Here is a 21884-nt window from a genome sequence, read left to right as displayed (position 1 = left end):
CAGGGATAAACTGACCCTAACCAGGGATGTAAGATTCCTATAGAACTCAATTAAGACAAGAAGACATTGCAGCAGCCTTAAAAACATGCCTCTTCTCACATGGTCCCAAAACATCTCAATGATGTTAGGTATTGTTAAAACTATGGCATTAGAAGACTATCCAGAAGTTTGAGGAAAACTGGACTGTAAAATGTTGTGGTGGAGACATTAAACTGGGAAGTGTGACCTGTAACTTTTAGTGTAGATGCCACACTGGCAATGAAAAGACCAACAGGATCACCTATTACACCAGATTTACTGTGGATGCATCATTTATGTCAGCTTACGGAGAGTTCTGAAATACATAAAATTACTTTATAACTTCACAAAAGTGAGTGCTTAGGATGTTTCCAAAAATATTATGCAGCAGCTTTATAACTGCTGATCTCTCGAGAGGAGTGAAATTATATTCATATCTGAGAAGCATCACATTCGGAAAGGTCATTTTAATATGCATCGTCTCAGACTAGGGTGTAAAGCGTCCACTAAAGCAGGGTTTCCAACCCCCCCATCCCCTCCTGCCCTGGGTGCACATTTTGGTTTTTGTCCTTGCACTACACAGCTGATTTAAATAATCAAAGCTTGATGGTGAGTTGGTTATTTCAATCAGCTGTGTAGCACTAGGGAAAAAAACAAAACGTGTACCCAGGGGGGAACCAGGACCGAGTTTGTGAAACCATACACTAAAGTATAGATAGAAACCAGAGCATTAAAAACACCTTAAATGAGTGGGAAAATAGAGCACTTGAATTTTCGTAAAGTTTCTCAAGATTCCTTGTGATAACGTGACATTTACAAAATGCAACTGTAGCCAAAGACTGAACATAAAATGATGTCTTCACTTGATTAGAAGTAAGTAAACCTTGCCCCTTAGTTTCTCACATGACTATGAATTTGGGATAGGCTACTCTGAGCACAGCTTACATTTGTTCATGGACTGCACATCAAACAGCCTCAGACAGCCTTTGCGGTCTACATTACTATCACTCCTCTGTGATATAAGTCAAATGGTTGAGCATCCCGGCTCAGTGGGAGATAAGGAATTTATCTGCTATGTGTAGACTATGGTACTAGAGTAAAATGGACACAAAATAATATAGATCTGTGGGAAGCGAAAAGTTGAATAGTCCTCCCAAATTTTATCTGGGGATTAATCAGAGTGAATTTTGCTTGAGGACAAGTTCCAAAAATGGAAAGCCCATGAGGTGTTTCCAGAATATGGAAGATGACAAATGGCAACGTAGGTGAAATTAAGGATCTTGAAACCATAAATACCACATAACCCTCTTCTGCAGTGCCTCCAGTAACAGAGATGCAGACAAAGTTATACCTCGACTCAGGCCTCTTCATAACCCTGCGTAAATGCCCGCCAGTCGTCTTGAAAAGACAGTGGATCTGCTTCTCCCTGCCTCAGACAAGCCCCAAAGGCTGTGTAGCTCAGATATATTTCCCTAACCAAGACTGAGATGACCTTTTGAGAAAGAACACACTGTGCGTCTTGCTGATGAGGATCTTCTTTCGATTTAGCTGTCGACGTCAAAAGCCATTAGTTTCATATCACCTACAGGTAACTGCCAAAATAAAGGAAACACCAACATAGTGTCTTAATAGGGAATTGGGAAACCAAGCTACCAGAACAGCTTCAATACAACAACATTCTTCCACGACAAATTCCATCATTTGGTGTTTTGTTGATGGTGGTGGAAAATGCTGTCTCAAGCGCCACTCCATAATCTCCCATTCCCAATCTCCCATATATATGAACCTAAGCATGGGATGCTAATTGCTTAATTAACTAATCGAACCACACCTTTGTTGAAGCACCTGTTTTCAACTCATTTACTCAAGTGCTTCCTTTATTTTGGCACTTACCTGTACATTGCTACATTACTCACGTAATCTAGATTGAAATAATAGCTATACTGTTCTAACCTTAATCAAAATACACAAAACACATTCATGACAAGTCAATCTTTACTGAAACGTTCCTTAGGTGATGAGGAAGACCACTGTCTAGTCAGAAACTGTCCACCTGATCAAACTAAAGACTTTTCTCACAAAAAGAAATCAAGCACATTGTGCTACGCTATTTAATATGGCATGGTTTCCATGGGAACCAAAACAATCTCAGCATGAAAGAAGGCCTTAAAGGACAGCAACTAGCTGGGATCTCTCAAGCTGTTTTCAATCAGCAGCACACTGTATCACTTTTAAGGTGAGATAAATAAGGTAGAAGCTACGGGAAAACTATAATGCATCAGCACATATAAAACACAGATAGACCAGAGCCACAGACCACAGTGCTGTAAGTAATAGATGCTCAGTGAATGTCAAGACCTCAAAAAATCTTTCCTTGGATTTACTCTGGCTGTGTTGTCCATCTACAAATCGAGTTTCAGCTGTCAACACTTATTTGGAAATCACATACTGCATTGATGAATTCAAATACTTACCTGAAATATTAATTTAGGCTACTTTTAGGCCTTATGAACACATCATGAAATAGCATCGTTTTTGGGGAAGAGCCTGATGACAGCTGTCAATTTGTGTAGCTAAAATCCTACAGTTGTATAATTGAAATTCTAAAACCTTAACCACATGTCACTGGTGTTGCGAGCCCAAACATGGTCTTTCTATTCTTTTGAGTTATTGACTTGACTTCTCCTCTGATGATGGTGGAAACATCCTGCTTGAACCTAAACAGCAACATATCCTATGGCTATGTCATAACAGATGATGACAGGTCCCATCATACCTCCTGCTGTCGCCTTCAGCATTGGAAAATCTCATTAGGCTTCTCTTACGCAATCATTTGCATAATCCCTTCCCATATTTTGCGGCTTCAGACACTCAATCATCCGTAATTACATATACATCAAGGTTGGCACCACAGCGATTCGAATCAATGACTTGTATTGTTACTAAATACCACTGTGTGCATTCAGTAAATCAAAAGCTTTGTTGAACTCTGCTGTGATTTATTTGGCAGGTGGGATGGCGTGTTTTCCCCCTAACAGAGGGTCCTGGTGCAGCTTGATCTGGGAGCAGATGACCTCTGTGCTGGCGTCACTCTGGCCTGATCTACTGGTTTACAGCAGAGGCGGAGTTGGTGGGTTGATGTGCGGCTGATCTATGTGAGTGGGGGAGAACCAATGTTCAGGCAACTCAGGCCCAAAGAGTGCACTTCAAAGTTCTCCCCAACTCCCTTTCAAGTTTGAAAGTGAAGAGAACACGCTTTGATTATCAATGTGGATGTTCTGCTTTAGAATTAGTCCTAAAGTGGGAAGGAAAACATTGAAATGGTGGATAATGGACTCGATAATGTGAAGACTTCATTGGAAATGTTTAAAGATGAGCTACTTGGGGAAAAAGCCTTTATGAATACAGACAGCCCACTGGGCACAGACGTCAATTTAACGTCTATTCCACGTTGGTTCAACGCCATTTAATTGACATGACGTGGAACAACATTGATTCAACCAGTGTGTGCCCAGTGGGAGGGCCTTCATTTCACTACTTAACTGCTCGGGTTTTTAAGAAATGCTTCCTATAGCACCTTGACTGACATGATTTAACTCCCAAGTTGATACAAATTTGGTTGAGTTTTGAGCCAAAGTATGAATCAAATTACTTTGACAAAACTGAAACATGCTCTACAATGATCAAGGACGAGGACACACAACTTGGGGGAAAGAACAGCTATAGTAGTATGCTACAATCCTCTGCAAAGAATATAACCTAAGCAGGAAGTCAGATACTTGTTCATCGCAAGAATCCCGCTCTGTGAAAGCTATTACAAGAAACCTCTCTAAAGATGCCTTATGAGGTCAGCCTTCTGACAGCTGTTAGCTCGAGCCGTTGGTGTTTTACATTTTCTTTGGCACCATATACATTTATTCCCATCAATCAATATTGATAAGGTGTAGGAGAGGACTTAACTACTACTGAACATTGTTTTCATCATCAACTAGCTAACATCATCAATAATCAGACAAGGGTGACAGGGACATATGGGTTGACAAATCACAACAGAACTGTCAAAGTGGAGGGTGTTAAATGGCTCTGTTTATGTAAGCCAGGTCAGTGCTATTGTGCTATACACTTAGTACCCACCAAGTGTACCAATTAGCACATTAGCCAAACCCTCGGTAAAGTAATTGCGGCATGTTTTCATTAGAGCCCCAGGAAGTCATTACTGGTTTATCTGAGCAGTTCCACTGTAAATGATTCAAAACATATCCTGATCACATCAAACCAGCACATCACCATCATAACCTATTATCTCGCCCTGTTCCGACTCACTGCACTTACAGAGACATTGGAGGGGGAAAGAGAATCAGTGGAAACAACAGGCACAGGGACCGCACTGGGCTAGAGACAATCTCAATGCAGTCCCATTATCATACAGGCTGCGGAGGTTAAATTGGCTTAATTGTTTTGCAGATGGAACATGCCCAGCATGTTTGTTAAAATGGATAATAGCGTGTCATATTCCACATATTTGCCCTACTCCGCTCTGTGAGCCTGACCAGGCCAAGTGATATCACAGAGTCAGCAAGAGGTGGCCGCATGAAAACATGTAGCCTCCTCAGACATCCATAAAACATACAGTACAGTAGATATATTCACACAGCTATGCGCAGCTATGTAGCAACACATTGAAACAATCCATCATTTCAATAAAGCCTGGTATCCACCTCAGGAGAAGTGCATGAGGATTACTGTAGCAGTGAATAATGTGAGGCAACACTAAGCCCTGTGTGCTGCTGAGGGAAGGAGGCTGTGTGATGAGAGGACCAGTGGTCTGGGGAGCTGGATCCCCATCTCTCCCCAGAGAGGCTGAGTTACAGCTGTCAATCATACAGCTCTCCGCTATTGTGAGTTGCCACTTAATCCTCATGGGTACGTACGGTGGCAGGTTGAGTATGCTGGCAAAGTAACCCACGCATGCACTCACACAGACAGAAACATACACAGACACTGTTCAGACACACACATGTACATGAGCACATATACGCACACACTCTCTCACACATACACATTGATCTGCTGTATTGTCCAGAGGAGTACAGGGAGAATCTAAGTGAGATTGGGCAGATACAGAACCACTGGGGAATGATTAGGAGCCGGCGAATTATGCAGTCAGCATACAGTACTGCCCCACCACCAATAAGAGGTTCAGGGTTCAGATCAGCCTCCTGACATTACAGTGTAATCCACCCTGAACCATACACTACACAGCGCTAACCCCTTCACAACCCCACCTCATAGCAGGCCACACTGCTGTGAGGTTAGCTCAGGTCAGACTCTGCTAGACAGGTTCAACCCCTGCAGATAAACTGATTGCATGACATTTTTATTCCACATTAGGTAGAAACAAAGTGATGGTGAGTCATTAGAAGACATGTAGTGTCATATAGATAAAGAGCAGGAAATCAGGATTCATAATCATGAATAAACAGCAACAATGATTAAACCAAAGGTTGCTGACAAACGTTTGTCTCACATAACAAAAAAGGGCTTATGCAGTCACTGGTAACCTGAGTAGAATCTATTCCATCAGGGTCTCCAGTCAGATGGTATTTAAATGTCTGTCCAGTTGAAGGTTATGTAATTAGGCTGTAGAGTGCTTGACTGCTTCATCCATGAGAGTGAAAGGAGACCTCTCATCTCTGGGGGACAGGGTAATACATCATCATTTAGCTGCAGTCTGGCCATGAGAGGTGGAGTTGGATGACAGAGCAACACAACTAGTGGAGAGGGTCCTCACCCTGATGAACCCAACGTGACTGTATCAAAACCTCTGTTTACCAACGGGTACAGCAGTGAGCACGCTGCAAGCACAGGGAAGCTTCTCTCAACAGACAGGAAAGGAATGTTAAGTATTATGCGACAGAAAAAAACGATGATGAATAATTCATTCTTTATCCCAAAGCCCAGATCTGGGAGACAAGCTGTCTCTCTGACTTTCCTTCTGGTGTTGTTGTTGTTTGCAGACGCGGGGAGATAATAATGTGGATGATGGGTTTACGTTTCATATTATCACAAAGCACTAAATGACACACAGAGACAATTGATCATGGCATGTTTGCATGCGCAATGTAAGCTTTTCAATAGTAACCTTCAAAGTCAAAGTCACTGGCTTTACTACTCATATCTCCTGAGCCACAAGCTGAACAAATGATATCATTTCTACATCCCATAAGGCCTATAGGAAATACAGATACATCCCATAGGGCCTACAGGAAATACATGCTAGAGCCCATAGGGCTTTTCACTGGCTGTATAGGAGATAGTGGGAAAAGGTCCATTTCAGTGGAGCTTAAAGCTCAAGCAAATTAAAGGGTTCTAGTGTGCTTGACAATATTTGTAAAGATGCATACATTATTCATGTGTGATTCACATCTCTTCTCCCTCTGTGATGATGTTTAGAAAACAGGCCACTGGGATGATACAGAAAAATAAATGTTTTTTATGCTTGAACTGCCACAGAAAACACCTCTCTCTCATGTGTATGTGTTCTCTGTGGAACACTACCATGCTATCTGTGCACTCATCTCATGCCAAGCATTACTAGACAAGCATTCTGTTTCTCTTCCCCACCCCATCTCCCCCTTTTAACAATATATTGCCCTTGGAATGTTGCAGGTGCACTGTGATATTACAACTATAAAGCCATTTAAATATTACAATTGGTGCTACAATACTATTGTGTATTTCTCAAAAAAGCCATTTTGCTTGATTGACATTCTATTTGCACACTGATACACGTTTGTGAGAGGAACACGACCAAGCCATTGGTGTTCTTATAGTACCACACATTTATTAACAGTTTACTACAGTTTCTTCTGCTCGTCATCTACAGTACATTTCTTCAAAGTACAAAAGGAGGAAAGGTGTTTTTGTTTGTCTTTGTTCGTTTTTGTTCGTTGTCAAGACACCAAGTGTAAGGGGGATAAATGCAGGAGTCTGGCTGAGTGGTCTGCTTTGCTTGCCTCTTGTCATAATTATACTTTTCTTATTCACTTTCTATAGACCCCTAAAGAGATTGATGATTATACCTTTAATTCAACTTCTTTACCCCCCACACTGTTTACAATGTGATTTGGCACATTTATACCACCGGAGTATCCTTATTATCGATAATTATGTATTTAGGAGTAAAACGGAGTGGCTACCTGAGGTGCTATGAAAAATATTTCTTTTCTTTGCTTTGAGGTAATGGCAGCCATAAAAAACAACTAGAGGATGGTCCACTTCAAGCTATTCACATACAGTATCTTAACAACTGTACATAAAGTAACTGCCAAAATCATTGACACACTTGAGGGATACAAATTATATTGAAAGCAGGTGCTCCCACACTGTTGTGGTTCCTTAGTTAATTAAGCAATTAAAACATTGCTTCATGCTTAGGGTATATCTATACAAATTCTGGGCAGCCCATTATTTTGGCTACCATGGCTATGCCCCATAGGATGTCAATGCCGCCATCCACAGGGCACGAGTGGTCACTGAATGGTTTGATGAGCATGGTGTCTCAGTCACCAGATGTCAACCCAATTGAACACTTGGGATATTTTGGAGCGGTGCCTGAGACAGTATTTTCCACCACCATCAACAAAACACCAAATTATGGAATTTCTTTTGGAAGAATGGCATCGCATCTCCCCAGTTCCAGACACTTATACCAATGTGCATTGAAGATGTTCGTTCTGGTTCGTGGTGGCCCTATTAAGACCCTTTATGTTGGTGTTTCCTTTATTATGGCAGTTATCTTTATTAATATCCAACCAATGACCAGTTTTAGTGAACTAGTTTTGACCAGAAACATGTGATAGAGACTATAGTCTTTAAAATATGCCTCTATGGAGACCATATAATGATGTATAACAGGCTGGGTATGTCAGTCCATGACCTTACATTCAGTCTCTAATAACAGGGAATATTGAGTAACTCTGACGGGAGTAAACTCTCCTACCTTTGTCAGTGGGATTGTTGCAATCTCTCCTGCTTTCTCTGACCTGTAAGAAGAAAAAACAGAATTGAGATTTGTCATGAATAATATCTCCACTCAAATGATCAGTCAAAAAGTTTCCAGACACTTGTCATTGGTTCAGTTGTGCACTAATCCCTATGTTTCCTTATGTGTATTGACAGCTGAGCTATGAAAAAGAACTCTTAAAAATCCCAAGTGAATAGAATTGCAGGAAAGAATGGCATTGGTGTTGACGTGTTACAGCCTTCATATGACTGGCACAGAAGAACAAGGCATTGAAGAGTGTGGTGTAAAACAGCAGTAACCAGTGCTGCTCTACTCCCTTTTCCTCTGCAAACAATTCTTTTGTGCATTGTCCCCACATAATTGCGCTCCCAGGATGAGGAGGCTGATTCCTCTTTACAGTTGGCTGCACACATCTGCATCCCTTGAAACAAACTGCCAGACAGTTGCAGTGGCAGAGCTACTGATTAGTGGTTCACCTTTGGGAGAAATGGGCACAAAGCATCCGTCTGTCTAATGAATTGGCTGCGGAAATAGATCAAAAGCTCATCTGAAGGTTATGTCCTAGATATACTTTTGTCTATTGCTTTGGTGATTTCTGTGGATTTCAATTAGTTACAAACTAAAACAGATACTTCAGGGTGGGCTACATGTATTAAGATAATACGTGGGAGCTCCAACATCATTAGGCTTTGTATGGCTTATAATATATAATAATATAATAATAATATATAATATAATAATAATAAAATATGCCATTTAGCTGACGCTTTTATCCAAAGCGACTTACAGTCATGTGTGCATACATTCTACGTATGGGTGGTCCCGGGAATCGAACCCACTACCCTGGCGTTACAAGTGCCATGCTCTACCAACTGAGCCACAGAAGGACTCGCTTTTAGCAGGCTGGATTTTCACTATAATTCAACATCAGTTGAATCAGGCTAATGTGTCTCCTGTTATGGAGTAGTAGGTACAACTGGTCAACAACTCACTTGTAGTTTTGCACACAGTCACAGGAAGTGTCAAGCTGCCCATAGCAATTGTGTAGGGTGATTCTCCATTCACTTTTTCACATGTTAAGTTTCATAAAGTCTTCGCTTCTGGCTATCCTCTTTGTGTCTTTGAAATGCAAATAGATTTCCTTGGTAGCCAGAAGGCCATATTCTCAGGGATGTATCTTTATTTGGAGCAGTTACACTATGCACTAAATATTTCTAACAGTAGGTTGCAGGCTATTTAAATCACTGGGGAGATAATGTTGAGAAGAAACTAAAAACATTGGTCTAAATATAACAAATTCAATACAATATGTGGTAAAACTATGAATTACTGTGCTTTTATTGTAATTGTAGTCCATTTTTCTTAGCAGCTATGTCAAAGGAAAGGAGTGCTGTATGGCCACTGTCAATTGTTGAGGACTGTACATTTCTACTGAATAGGTCTTAGTCACACATTCCCTCCACCCATTTATTAGCAGTGTCAGCTAAAGTATGTGTCTCTTTTAGATTAAATTGAAGAGAAAATCCTAAGTTTCTCACAGTGAGATGCTTAAAACATTTAACTAGGGCTCTTGTGAGCGAGACAGGTAATAGACTACATGACCAAAAGTATGTGGACACTGCTCGTCGCAAAGCTCAGGTCAAAATAATGGGCATTAATATGGAGTTGGTCCCCCCTTTCCTGCTATAACAGCCTCCACTCTTCTGGGAAGGCTTTCCACTAGATGTTGGAACATTGTGGCAGAGGCTTGCTTCCATTCAGCCACAAGAACATTAGTGAGGTAGGACACTGATATTGGGCTATTAGGCCTGAATTGCAGTCGGCGTTCCAATTCATCCCTAATGTTTTTGATGGGGTTGAGGTCAGGGCTCTGTGCAGGCCATCAAGTTCTTCCACACCGATATAAACAAACCATTTCTATACGGACCTCGCTTTGTGCATGGGGGCATTGTCATGCTGAAACAGAAAAGGGCCTTCCCCAAACTGTTGCCACAACGTTGGAAGCACAGAATAGTCTAGAATGTCATTGGACGCTGTAGCGTTAAGATTTCCCCTCACTGGAACTATGGAAAACCCATTTCATGACGTTCCAGACGAACAGTTCTTGTACTGAGGTTGCAACCGAGGACAGACAATTTTTACGCGCTACACGCTTCAGCACTCGTCGGTCACATTCTGTGAGCTTGTGGGGCCTACGACTTCGCGGCTGAGCTGTTGTTGCTCCTAGACGTTTCCACTTCACAATAACAGCACTTACAGTTGACAGGGGAAGCTCAAGCAGGGCAGAAATTTGACGAACTGACTTGTTGGAAAGGTGGCATCCTATGAAGGTGCCACGTTGAAAGTCACTGAGCTCTTCAGTAAGGCCATTCTACTGTCAATATTTGTCTATGGAGATTGCATGACTGTGTGCTCGATTTTATACCTGTCAGCAATGGGTGTGGCTGAAATAGCAGAATCCACTAATTTTAAGGGGTGTCCACATACTTTTATATATATAGTGTACTTAGGATATGATGACATCCTCCATGACTTCCTGTGACTCCGGTGCAAATGAATTTCTCCGGCTTTAATTATTTCTTTCTCAGGACGCCTCTGGAGCCGCTGTCTCTCTCGCCCCGGATTGTGTGAAACGTTCCGTGTCTGACCTCCAATTTTCAAATCGTTCCACAGCTTTGCTAAGAAATTGGATGCCCCACATTTTCAATCGAGCCCAGATACCCTCGTGGTTTTGTCCCCCAAGTCTTTGTCAAATTTTCTGTGGAATAAGCAAAACCAAATGTGGGCGCACTTCTGCTGACAGAAACAATCAGTGTTTGGGCCTTAATAAGCAGGCTGGGTATGTCAACAACAGTGGATATTTAGTTCTGCCTACGCTATCATAAAGCCATGTCTCTCTGCCGAGTCCCAGCCTCATGAGCTACTGCAGTTCTGCACTTCAGGAGCTGAGTACAACAATCACTCCATGACCTTAGAGTAGAAAAACAATTTGGGTGTAGATGTGGGGATGTAATCCTTTCAAATCCCCCTGCAAAGGTAAGTAAATCCTGCTAAACATTCTCTCCCCATCAAGGGAAGCCTTTCTCTTCATTACCTCCTAGAGGCAGGATGATGTGAGGCTAAGGGAAGGGGGTGTTGGAGACATGGCAGCAGAGAGGGATGGCAGATTTAGGGTGAAGGGTTGAAATCTCGTCAAAACACTGTCCAAGCTGTCAAGGAAAAACATACCACACAACAAACAGGCCTGGATTGAACTACTACTGTACTTATTCTTTAAAGCCACTCAAACACAGATACACACCATATGACATGCTGTTGATTTGTAACAAACAGCTGGACCTTTAATATTACCACTGAGATGTCAAGGACAATCAAAACAACATTTGGATCACTGCTACCTCCACACATACACACAGGGAAAAGTACATCTGCTTGGTAAATATAGACAGTTATGATTCCAGTTGTTTTATTACGTGTTCTCCATGTGCTAGCAGACTGTTTGCATGGTGTAAGAATAGCTGATCATTACAGTAATTGGCAGACAATAGCCTTTAGGGGGCACTGTTGCTCTCTGTAAGCACCAATACCAACATGCTACAAAGCATAAGACACCTGTCAATAGCATTCGGAGCCATTTTGAGCAAGAATACAAACAAAAATGTTCAAATGGATGAGTGATGAACAACACATTTGAGTGAGAAATAAATTAAATTTGTGTCAAGTTATTATATTGAAAATAACAGTTTTGCAAGTCAACATGATCCAAATGGCAGAATACCACACAGGTGGGGTTCCTGTTAAAACCTCCCTTTACAACTGAATTGATACAACTGATTTTATACTATTGACATGTTTGTGAGTGTTTACGTAGAAGTGGCCCTGTCTTTGACCTATGAATAAATAGACAGTAGCGATATCATGACATGTTTTGACTTCAAACAATACTCGAGCCACTTTGCTTTACATTAACTTTACAAAACAAGCAGTGCTCTATACATGTAAATCCCTTCTCTTTACCAATTGACTGCTAGTTTTAAGCAAGTTCAAGCTGCTTGCATGTTACAGCATTGGTGTGTGGATTGGTTGTGAGAATTCCCCTACTTTGAATGTAATGTTGTTGGGGACATTCCACCAGAGCAATGACAGTCAGTGGAAATGAAGCAGGACTGGAGGGGAATACATTTCCTGATTATCTTTTATCTCTGAGGCAAAACCCTGACACTTGGTCTCCAACCAGCCCCAGGGGTCCCCAAACTTACATAAACAACACTGAATAATTCATCTTAATCTTGCCTGATATATAATACATCCAGCCATCTGCCCACATGCTCTCATATATAGATGAAAGCAGGACTTAAGAATATAAATACATATAACATTGTATGGATTGTAAAAATGGCTTGTGTCAGAGAGCTGGCTGAATCATCGAGCCTGAGGAACTAGAAGAAGTCGACTGGGCACAGCACATCTTATGCCTTCAACCATAAAGAGAGGAAGAAGACAGAAACAAAAACCTTCTGTGTACACTCTCTTTCTGCTTAATATAATAATAATAATAATAATAATAATATATGCCATTTAGCTGACGCTTTTATCCAAAGCGACTTACAGTCATGTGTGCATACATTCTACGTATGGGTGGTCCCGGGAATTGAACCCACTACCCTGGCGTTACAAGCGCCATGCTCTACCAACTGAGCCACAGAAGGACCACTAACTGCACCGCTTAACTTGTTTTCATTGCCTAATTCATGTCTTGGTGCAAACTGCCACAAACCCAGGCCTGGCCACAAGTTACCAGGGGAGAAAATGCACCAAGACTATGCAGTATTAAACTATCATCACAGTTTCCATGGAAATCAAATTCAAATTTTAAAAAGGATATAAAAAGCAAGGAAGACCAAGGCACTTTTCATACAATTAAAATGCCTTTATTTGAATGGCAATTTCAATGGAACAAAGATTTTAAAACTCAATTCGGCAGCATGGCCTTCATCTGAAATACAGAGTTTTAAAATCTTTGTTCCATTGAACATGCCCATACAAATAAAGGCATTTTAATTATATGAAGGGTGTCTTGGTCCTCCTTTCCATTTGATGACCAATTTAACCCTTTTACCAAAGAGCTCCTTCCATCTACAAAAATCTACTGTGTACCCTAGAAGTGTTCCCTTCAAAATAAAATAAAAGTAACACACTTGGAAGAATAGTTTCGTAATTTCATAATATTTCAGAAATCAAGAACCATTGACAATCTTTTTATAGTGAAAGAAGCAAAGGGATTCTCATCAAAGGCTCTAATAGCACGTTAGAGAATGTAATAAAGTAGTGTTCGAACGGTGAAACAGATGCTGCTATTCGACTAACCAACTTTCCTTAGAGGCTGGTAAGTGGTACTATACACTACACCACACAGGGACACACTATTATATTCTGAACAGAAATATAAAGCAACATGTAAAGTGTTGGTCCCATGTTTCGTGAGCTGAAATAACAGATCCCAGAAATGTTCCATATGCACAAAAAGCTTAAATGTTGTGCACAAATTTGTTTAAATCCCTTTTGTTTATATCCCTGTTAGTGAGTATTTCTCCTTTGCCAAGATAACCCATCCGCATATCAAGAAGCTGATTAAACGGCATGATCATTACACAGGTGCACCTTGTGCTGGTTGACAATAAAAGGCCACTCTAAAATGTGAAGTTACGTCACACAACACAATGCCACAGAGGTGTCAAGTTTTGAGGGAGCATACAATAGGCATGTTGACTGCAGGAATCTCCACCAGAGCTGTTGCCAGATAATTTAATGCCAATTTATCTACCATAAGCCGCCTATAATGTCGTTTTAGAGAATTTTGTAGGTCCAGCCGCAGACCACATGTAACCATGTCAGCCCAGGACCTCTACATCCGGAATTTCTGCACAAACTGTCAGAAACGTGTCAGCGAAGCTCATTTGCGTGCTCGTCGTCCTCACGACTTCAGTGGGCAAATGCTCAACTGTGATGGCCACTGGCATGCTGGAGAAGTGTGTTGAATCCCGTTTTCAACTGTACAAAGCAGATGGCAGAATGAGTGTAAGGCGTCTCGTGGGCGAGCGGTTTGCTGAGGTAAACGTTGTGAACAGTGTCCCATGGTGGCGGTAGGGTTATGGTAAGGGCAGGCATAAGCTACGGACAACAAACACAATTGCATTTTATCGATGCACCTAATTAATTTATTACAATTGACTGATTTTCTTATATGAACTGTAACTCTTTCAGGTTATTGGGTCTGTGAGAGAATCTGCAGAAAAGAGTATATGAAATAGAGTACTGTACGCACTCCTCCAGGGAGATGTTGGAGAAGACCATGGTGTAGGCTGTTGGAGAGGACTCAGAGACGACACCACTGGTAGTGTTCACCACACCTTCCCCCATAACCCTCTGAACTGACATCTGGGGGACAATCTCCAAAACAGCCCAGCACCTGATAGAGACAGAGAGAGAAAGAGGAGGAGATAATAAAATAATGAAAGTAATATAGATATAGAGAGGCAGACATTGAGAGAGTATTAATTGGGTAATTTCTGTCTCTTTCATGTTGTTTGACAAGTGTACTGTGTGACATCTCAACATACAGTATTATTTCTGTCCTCAAATGAAAACGAGTCGACAATATGTAACACAGAAAATAGAGGACAAAGCCAAATTGCTTTCTATTACATATAAATGGTCCTTACACCAGAGACATATTGAAAGAATTCTAATATAAAACATATACAGTGCATTTGGAAAGTATTCAGACACCTTGACTTTTTCATCATTTTGTTACGTTACAGCCTTATTCTAAAATGGATGATATTGTTATTTCCCCTCATCAATCTACACACAATACCCCATAATGACAAAGTAAAAACAGTTTTTTTTTTGCAAATGTATTAGACATAAAAAACGGAAATATGAAATGTACATACGTATTCAGACCCTTTACTCAGTACTATGTTGAAGTAACTTTGGCAGCGATTACAACCTTGGGTCTTCTTGGGTATGACACTATAAGCTTGGCACACCTGTATTTGGGGAGTTTCTCCCATTCTTCTCTGCAGATCCTCTCAAGCTCTGCGGTCAATGGAAACAGGATGCACTTGAGCTCAATTTCTAGTCCAATAGCAAAGGGTCTTTATACTTATGTAAATAAGGTATCTGTTTTTTATTTCTAATATATTTGCAACAATTTCTAAAAACCTGCTTTCGATTTGTCATTATGGGGTATTTTCTGTAGATTGATGAGGGAAAAAATGATTTAATCAATTTTAGAATAAGGCTTTAATAACAACATGTGGAAAAAGGGAAGGTGTCTGAATACTTTCCGAATGCACTGTATCATGTAATTCTATATCTTTGCACCGACACAGCACCATGACAACCCTGTTGTCTAAAGACTGGGGATGCATTGCTTGTTTCTACATCTCACTGTTCAACAGAATCATGTAGTCTGCCACTGACAACACAGAACATTGGATCCACTAGTGACAAGATGCAACTGAACAGGTAATTGACATTTCCTACAAACACAGAATCTATACCTTGAGTGTGTGTCTCCGCTGTATACACTGTCTTGGACAGAACATCTGACAAAACTACTAGACTCAGAGTCAGCCATCTGTCACAAGCCTTCTCCTTTTTCTCAACTGGTTAGACACTATGGATATACAGTAGGTATGATACGCCTCAGCAAAGGCATATACTGTATGCAGCAGCTGACAAATATACTGTGTACAGTAGTTACATTTGATGGGTACATGTTCGTTTTTCATGTGGTTAAGGAAGTTTCACTACTTCAATCTATGTGCTTTAATTGAATTCCTCCAACATGTGTGCATGTGTCTGTGTCATCATGCATTCTATTTTGTTCTATAGACATATTTCACCCTTCAGTAGACTTAAACCCAGGCGGCGCAAGCCTGTCAGTCTACTGACATGGTGAACAAATCAAAGATAACTCAATTTCTCTAGATAAATGGACCATATACTGTATTACCTGTGTGGTACGGAGGCCATTTTCAGCACAGAAGATTATCTAGCTACAGATCTAGATTTTACCTAGAAATTTGAGATAGTAACAGGTCATGTCTGAATTTTGAAATGTCATCTTCATGAAAATTGGAAGGATTACCACTTGTATGTGGATATTTGATATGACATGACTTCTAAATGCCTTATGTCATTCATTCTGCAGCCTAGCTGTGATAGAATAGACAACAAAACAGGGTCTACCGCTTTCTCTCTAGTTGGAATCGGATGGAGATTGCAGTTGCCATCATTACTGAAAAGAAATTCAGAAATGTCACTGAATTCAATGTCAGTGAGGGCAAATGAAATAACTTTCGCCACTAAATACAAAAAACAAAAAAAGTGCAATAACAACAGGGTTTTTGACAGGTCAGTTTACCACAGAACCCCCCTAACCCCTTTGTAGGGCTAAGGATGAATAGCTATTGAAAATTGTGAGAAACAAATAGGACATGTTTTTCAGTGACTATTCATGCTTAGCCCTACCAATCAGGTGCGCTCCAGCTGTCCTTCTCATGCGCACTCCTCATGCATTGATAGAATTAACATTTTTATTCTCTTCACAAATGGCAAACTCATCAGGCGTATCACATTTCCATGGCTTGACACAAGGTAATTCACCCCCAGAATCATAAAGATAAACATTTTTAACCACTAATCTGTCAATAAAATATTATGTGAGAATCTGATCCATCAAGTCAATTGATTAAAGGTGCAATACGCAGAAATCACAAAAATTTGAATAGTTAGCCTAATTTCAAAACAAGCAATGTTTAGTGCAGAGAATCATTGCACTAAACTGCTGTGAAATATGTTTTCAATAACCAAAAATATTGTATTTTCAGGTGTTTTAAAATGGTGTACAAAACTGTAAGTAAAATATGCAAAAACAAAAGTTAGCCTAAGATCTACCACTTCTTAGACTTGCATTTAATGAGGATGATAGATCTATAAACAGAGGCTTCTATGTGAATTTGGTTGGGTCGCCCAAAAAATTACATATTGCAGTTAAGGCATAATTCTAATGATGTTATACATAATTTTCAAACATTCAGTCACGTGTTGATATTCTGCTAACATTATGAACTAGAGACAATGGCCTGTGCTTAAACTATTATTTATTTATTTTTCAGGCCATCGTCCCACCCGTCTCTCCTGTAACTTCTCCCAGGCTGACACCCAAGACTAGCCAGCATGATACTTGAAACCTGTGCTGTCATTTAGTCACTAGATGGGTTAACAAAATGACATACCGTATGTTTGGAACTTTAAACAACTAAACACAACTCTACAACTGAAAAATGCTTCAGGGTCTGTTTTTTTTATACTTACATCACTTAAAACTACCTTTTGTTGATAACTTGGTGAAACATGGTCGGACTGGGATGTTTTTTGCAGGGAGCTCATCCTCCTCATTAGGAACATACCGACTTCACTACGTCATTTTAGCTTCTGTCTTATCTGAGAAAATGGCCGTTACTTTCGCCCCGTGTTACTTTCGTCCCGGCTCTCCCTAAATGCTCGAGTCTTTAAACCCTGTGTCAGCCGAGCTCCCTGACACGACCTGCAGATCAATGCTATCTAAAATGTGAGGGGAAATATCGCAGTGATAACCTTTTCATGGTTAGAAATGATTACAAGTCCAATTCATTCTAATGACTCCAGCCTTGCCTCCTAATGGGCCCTTTAACTGTGGAGGGCCTTGTAGTGGTACATTGTGAAATGCCCTCTTACATCTATCAGTATGTCACTTCTCAAACATAACCAGATTTATAGACATGTTTAATGGAAATGGGTGGTTCTTTGATGGCTTAGGGACTGTTTATCAGAGGTTCACTGCTTGGCTGTTGGAGCCGTGCTCTCTAGATGTACTCTAGGTGACAAAGGGGGGTCACATTTCAAATCACGCGAGTGGACTGCAATAGCTCATCAGTGGCAGTCTTCGCAGTAGGCGTTCTCCCGTTGATCAATGATTAGTCCACACTTGCCTCTGTGTTCATTAATGAAGTGCCACCAGCGTCGGCTCATACTGCGGCTGGCACGCTGATGACTCAATTATTCGCCACGTACTGTAGGACACCGTCTACCTTAAAGGCCCAGTGTAGTCAAAAATGTGATTTATATATATTATATATTTTCCACACTATGAGGTTGGAATGATACTGTGAAATTGGGAAAAAGATGATAATGACCTTTTAGCTGTTTGAAAAGACCACCAGAAATTTCAGCCTGTTGTGGTGGCGCGACATCAGACAAATGAGAGAGTTCCAAACTTCTCTGCCAATAACACAGACTACTCACAGACAGTCCAAGCAAATTGTTGCTTGAAAAATGGCTATTTTCTAAGTTGATACTTGTTTATTTTTTACCATTTTAATTGAAAACAATCATACTAAGGTACTTAATTGTTACCCCCCAAAATGGCTGCATTGGACCTTTAAGCAAACTTAATCAAAACCAGGGAGCATAAGCCGCATCATTTGTTTGAAATAGTTGTTTGTTGCCTATGAGATGACAAAGGAGCCGAATGCTAGGTAAAGAAAGTGCATTCTACCAGGTAGCTCAAGGCACAGGTCTTATTGCTCATTGGTCTAGGTAAATCAAAGATGGGTAAGCTGGAAGATACAGATTGGTAAAGAAGATTGATATTACATAAACTGTCTGGAGCCTTAGTGCTAAGTTTAAATCCTGTGATGGCAATTAAAACAGTTGATTGCTGTGGTGCAGCTGATCATTCCCTTCAAAACAAATTGCTCTATTACCATCAAATTCACCAGCTTTCCTCATGGCTAATTCACTTTGCTATTTTCCCAGTTAGATATGGACTAATGGGGCTTGGATAGTAGGATGGAGTATCTAAAATAGATAACGAAACTCACAAAGTAGATGCATTACAGAGCTGACTCATGGGAAGTGGTGGACAGGAAAGTGGTGGCGGTGTGGCTGATGTTTCCCCCATGCTGTAAGTGCAGTAATTAGACAGTGACAGTGGGCAGGGACAGGGTCTGAGGCAGCAGTGGCTGTGAGGATCACAACACAGTGTAGGGACAGGGTTGGCAGAGGGCCCAGACTGTGGTAGCTTGGCCTGTGTTGGGAAGCCATGAGCATGGGTTCCCACTGCAGACAGACATACGGGGCAGGGCGATGACATTAATAAACAACCAACACAACACAGGGCCTGCAGCCTGGATGGCATGGCATATCCCGGGCCCAGCTACAACAGCTGGGAAAGTGTCAACAGACTCATGCCACAGCCATCACCCTCCTCTGCCAAAAACCCACACAAATTAACCACTGGTGACACAAACAACTCACCCTAGTCTAATTATTAAAAAAATAAAAAATAAATCATGCATATTTAATAAAAACAGATTATACAATTAGAGGACAGTTTCCTATTGCTAACTGTGGACATGAAAAAGGAACATTGCTGAGATATAAACAAAAATAATGTGTCTTCTCTCAAAGCAGGGAAAAAGGAACTGAAATGAAAAACAGAAACTGAAATATACTTAATAATCATTGGTTGGACACAAGGGGCAGAACACAGGGTATACAAAGAAAGGATTGGACAAGACCTCCAACTGTTGATTTCTGCACTCCAGGAGCAGGGCTGTGGAGATTTATCTGTTAATTTGCTGTGACTATGCTTGAGCAAGCACAACATAAGACCATTTCTATTTTATTCCACTGTTCTCTTGCTCCGAATAGGCTGCACTATAGAATTATGTTCAGGGTGATAATTATACATCAAAATGATGGTCTGACAAATGGGTGGTGAGGAAATTGCTTACCAAGATGTCAAGTTAGGTAGGCCAAGAGCTTCCAGGAAGGAGTTGAATGAAAAAGCTGCAAATAACGATAACTCCAGGATGAATTTAAGGAAGTATGTGTATGTGTGTGTGTGTGTGTAGTCCAACTCAAAACCATTAACCACTTATTGATGCATTACCAAACAGAACGTCAGGACCCTTGTCTCAAACTACAGGTAATTCAATTCTATGTGAGTCTCTGTGGAAGTGGTCTTTAAAGATAGTCCGGCCATATGCCACATGATCCCAATACCAGTCACAGATGGGAAAGACAATTTCCCTCCACATAATGAGTGACTAGTGGATCTGTACAGTTTGAGATCAATATTATGCATCCTATTGGCGCTGATAAGGTGTGCTATTGTTGGTGATGTTGTTGTTGTTGGTGATGTTGTTGTTGTTGGTGGTGTTGCTGGTAGTGTTGTTAGTGTTGGTGGTGTTGTTTGGGTTGGTGATGTTGGTGATGTTGTTTGTGTTGGTGGTGATGTTGTTGTTGGTGGTGTTGTTGTTGGTGATGTTGTTGGTGGTGATGTTGTTGGTGGTGTTGTTGTTGTGTGGAGGAGGAGGAGATGCAAGGAGTGTGGCTCGAGCTGTTCTGATTAACTTCTCTTTGTCATCAAAAGACCAGATGCAGCCAATTTGCGGGATGCAAATGAAGCAGACAGAGAATATGTTACCGTGTTGAAAGAAGTGATGGGTGCCGACAGGAGAGATAAACTTCACAGTGGCAACTGCGCTAAAATGATTGCTAAGAGTGCCGCGTGAGACTGACGCCTCCGGAGAAGGAATGGGCCAAGCACAGCGCAGTTAAATAATATGGTAATCACCAGCACCAAATAAACAAATACGGATGGAACAAATGTAGCAAATCAAATAAAGTTCTGTGTAGGCAAGAACTACTGGATGCTGAGCATAAGATTGCTGAACCAAACAGTAATATAGAAAGTTAAATATATAGCCTGTGCAGGCATAAAACAAAAAGAGGGACAGCAAAAAAAGACTTGGTTCATTAGAATACCCAATGTAATCAACCACCTTTTTCTGTGTACTATAAAATATACAATTACTGTGTTGTGTAATGAATAATTGGCAATACAATACGTTTTCATAATAATAGTTATTAGAACATAGCAAGTACTGTATAGCTCCATTTAGTGTTTTTGTCCAATTTTACTAAAAGGTTTGGCTGCCACTCTTGTTATGTTGTCTATCCTTTCTGTCTCTATCCTTCTCTTTCCCTCTGCTCTGTACATTGGATTTTTTTTGTTTTGTTTTTTACATCTATACTAAGATGTCAGAAAATCTAGTATGGTTGTTGAATGTTAAATGTGGTGGGAAGGAGGATAATGAATGACGGGTTAAGAGGGAAAAGTCTACTGCTGGCGAATCAGCAGCCCAGCTCCAACTCCAGTGGCTGATGGGAGTTTATCTCCTGGATCAAACTCCTTTCATTTAATCTGCTTCAGCATAATTGCTTTCACTCTCTCTCGAGTAACAAAGCACTGATTGCAAACTCAATAGGTTCTTTACACATGATTAGATGCAACGGAGGCCCTTTTGAAAAACTTTGGCAGTATTTCAGTGAGAGAGACATCAAATAAAACAACACTCCAGTGCCCGTCTGAAGCCCCACTCCTTCCCGCTTTGTCTGTTCCAATGTTGCTGCTGCAGACATTTACATTGTGGAAAAAACAGGAGACTGACTCATTTTACTGGGCCTCTCTGTGGTCTGAGGTGGTGCCAGTCTTACTGGAGCATATCATATTGGGACTCACTGGGTTGTACTAGTACCATCTGTCATGGAGAGCAGACATCAACCCAGCAGGGACAGAGGGGGGCTGGTACTAGGCCTGTACGATTTACACAGTACCACAACCACTTCCTGGGACAACTCACATGTTGTGAGAGTCTACACGTCACCTTGGCAACCAAAGACATTAGGTACAGTATATGTGATCATCTACCTGAATACA

At 40.9% G+C, this 21884-nt stretch overlaps 1 protein-coding gene across 1 annotated transcript in view; it reads right to left on the bottom strand.

Annotated features, from left to right (window-relative positions):
* si:ch211-51h4.2 (uncharacterized) overlaps nucleotides 1-21884 on the bottom strand; it is a 105772-nt gene that overhangs the window by 10037 nt on the left and 73851 nt on the right. The window contains exons 12-13 of the mRNA XM_052458413.1: nucleotides 14370-14513; nucleotides 8021-8063 (exon numbers count right to left, since the gene is read on the bottom strand). Of these exons, the coding sequence (XP_052314373.1) occupies nucleotides 8021-8063; nucleotides 14370-14513 (187 nt within the window). The remainder of the gene's footprint in view (nucleotides 1-8020; nucleotides 8064-14369; nucleotides 14514-21884) is intronic.

This window comes from Oncorhynchus keta, chromosome 1, assembly GCF_023373465.1.
Source record: "Oncorhynchus keta strain PuntledgeMale-10-30-2019 chromosome 1, Oket_V2, whole genome shotgun sequence".
In the NCBI taxonomy this organism is placed as follows: domain Eukaryota; kingdom Metazoa; phylum Chordata; class Actinopteri; order Salmoniformes; family Salmonidae; genus Oncorhynchus; species Oncorhynchus keta.
The sequence above is the reverse complement of the archived record's forward strand: the minus strand, read 5'-3'. Positions and strand labels throughout refer to the sequence as shown.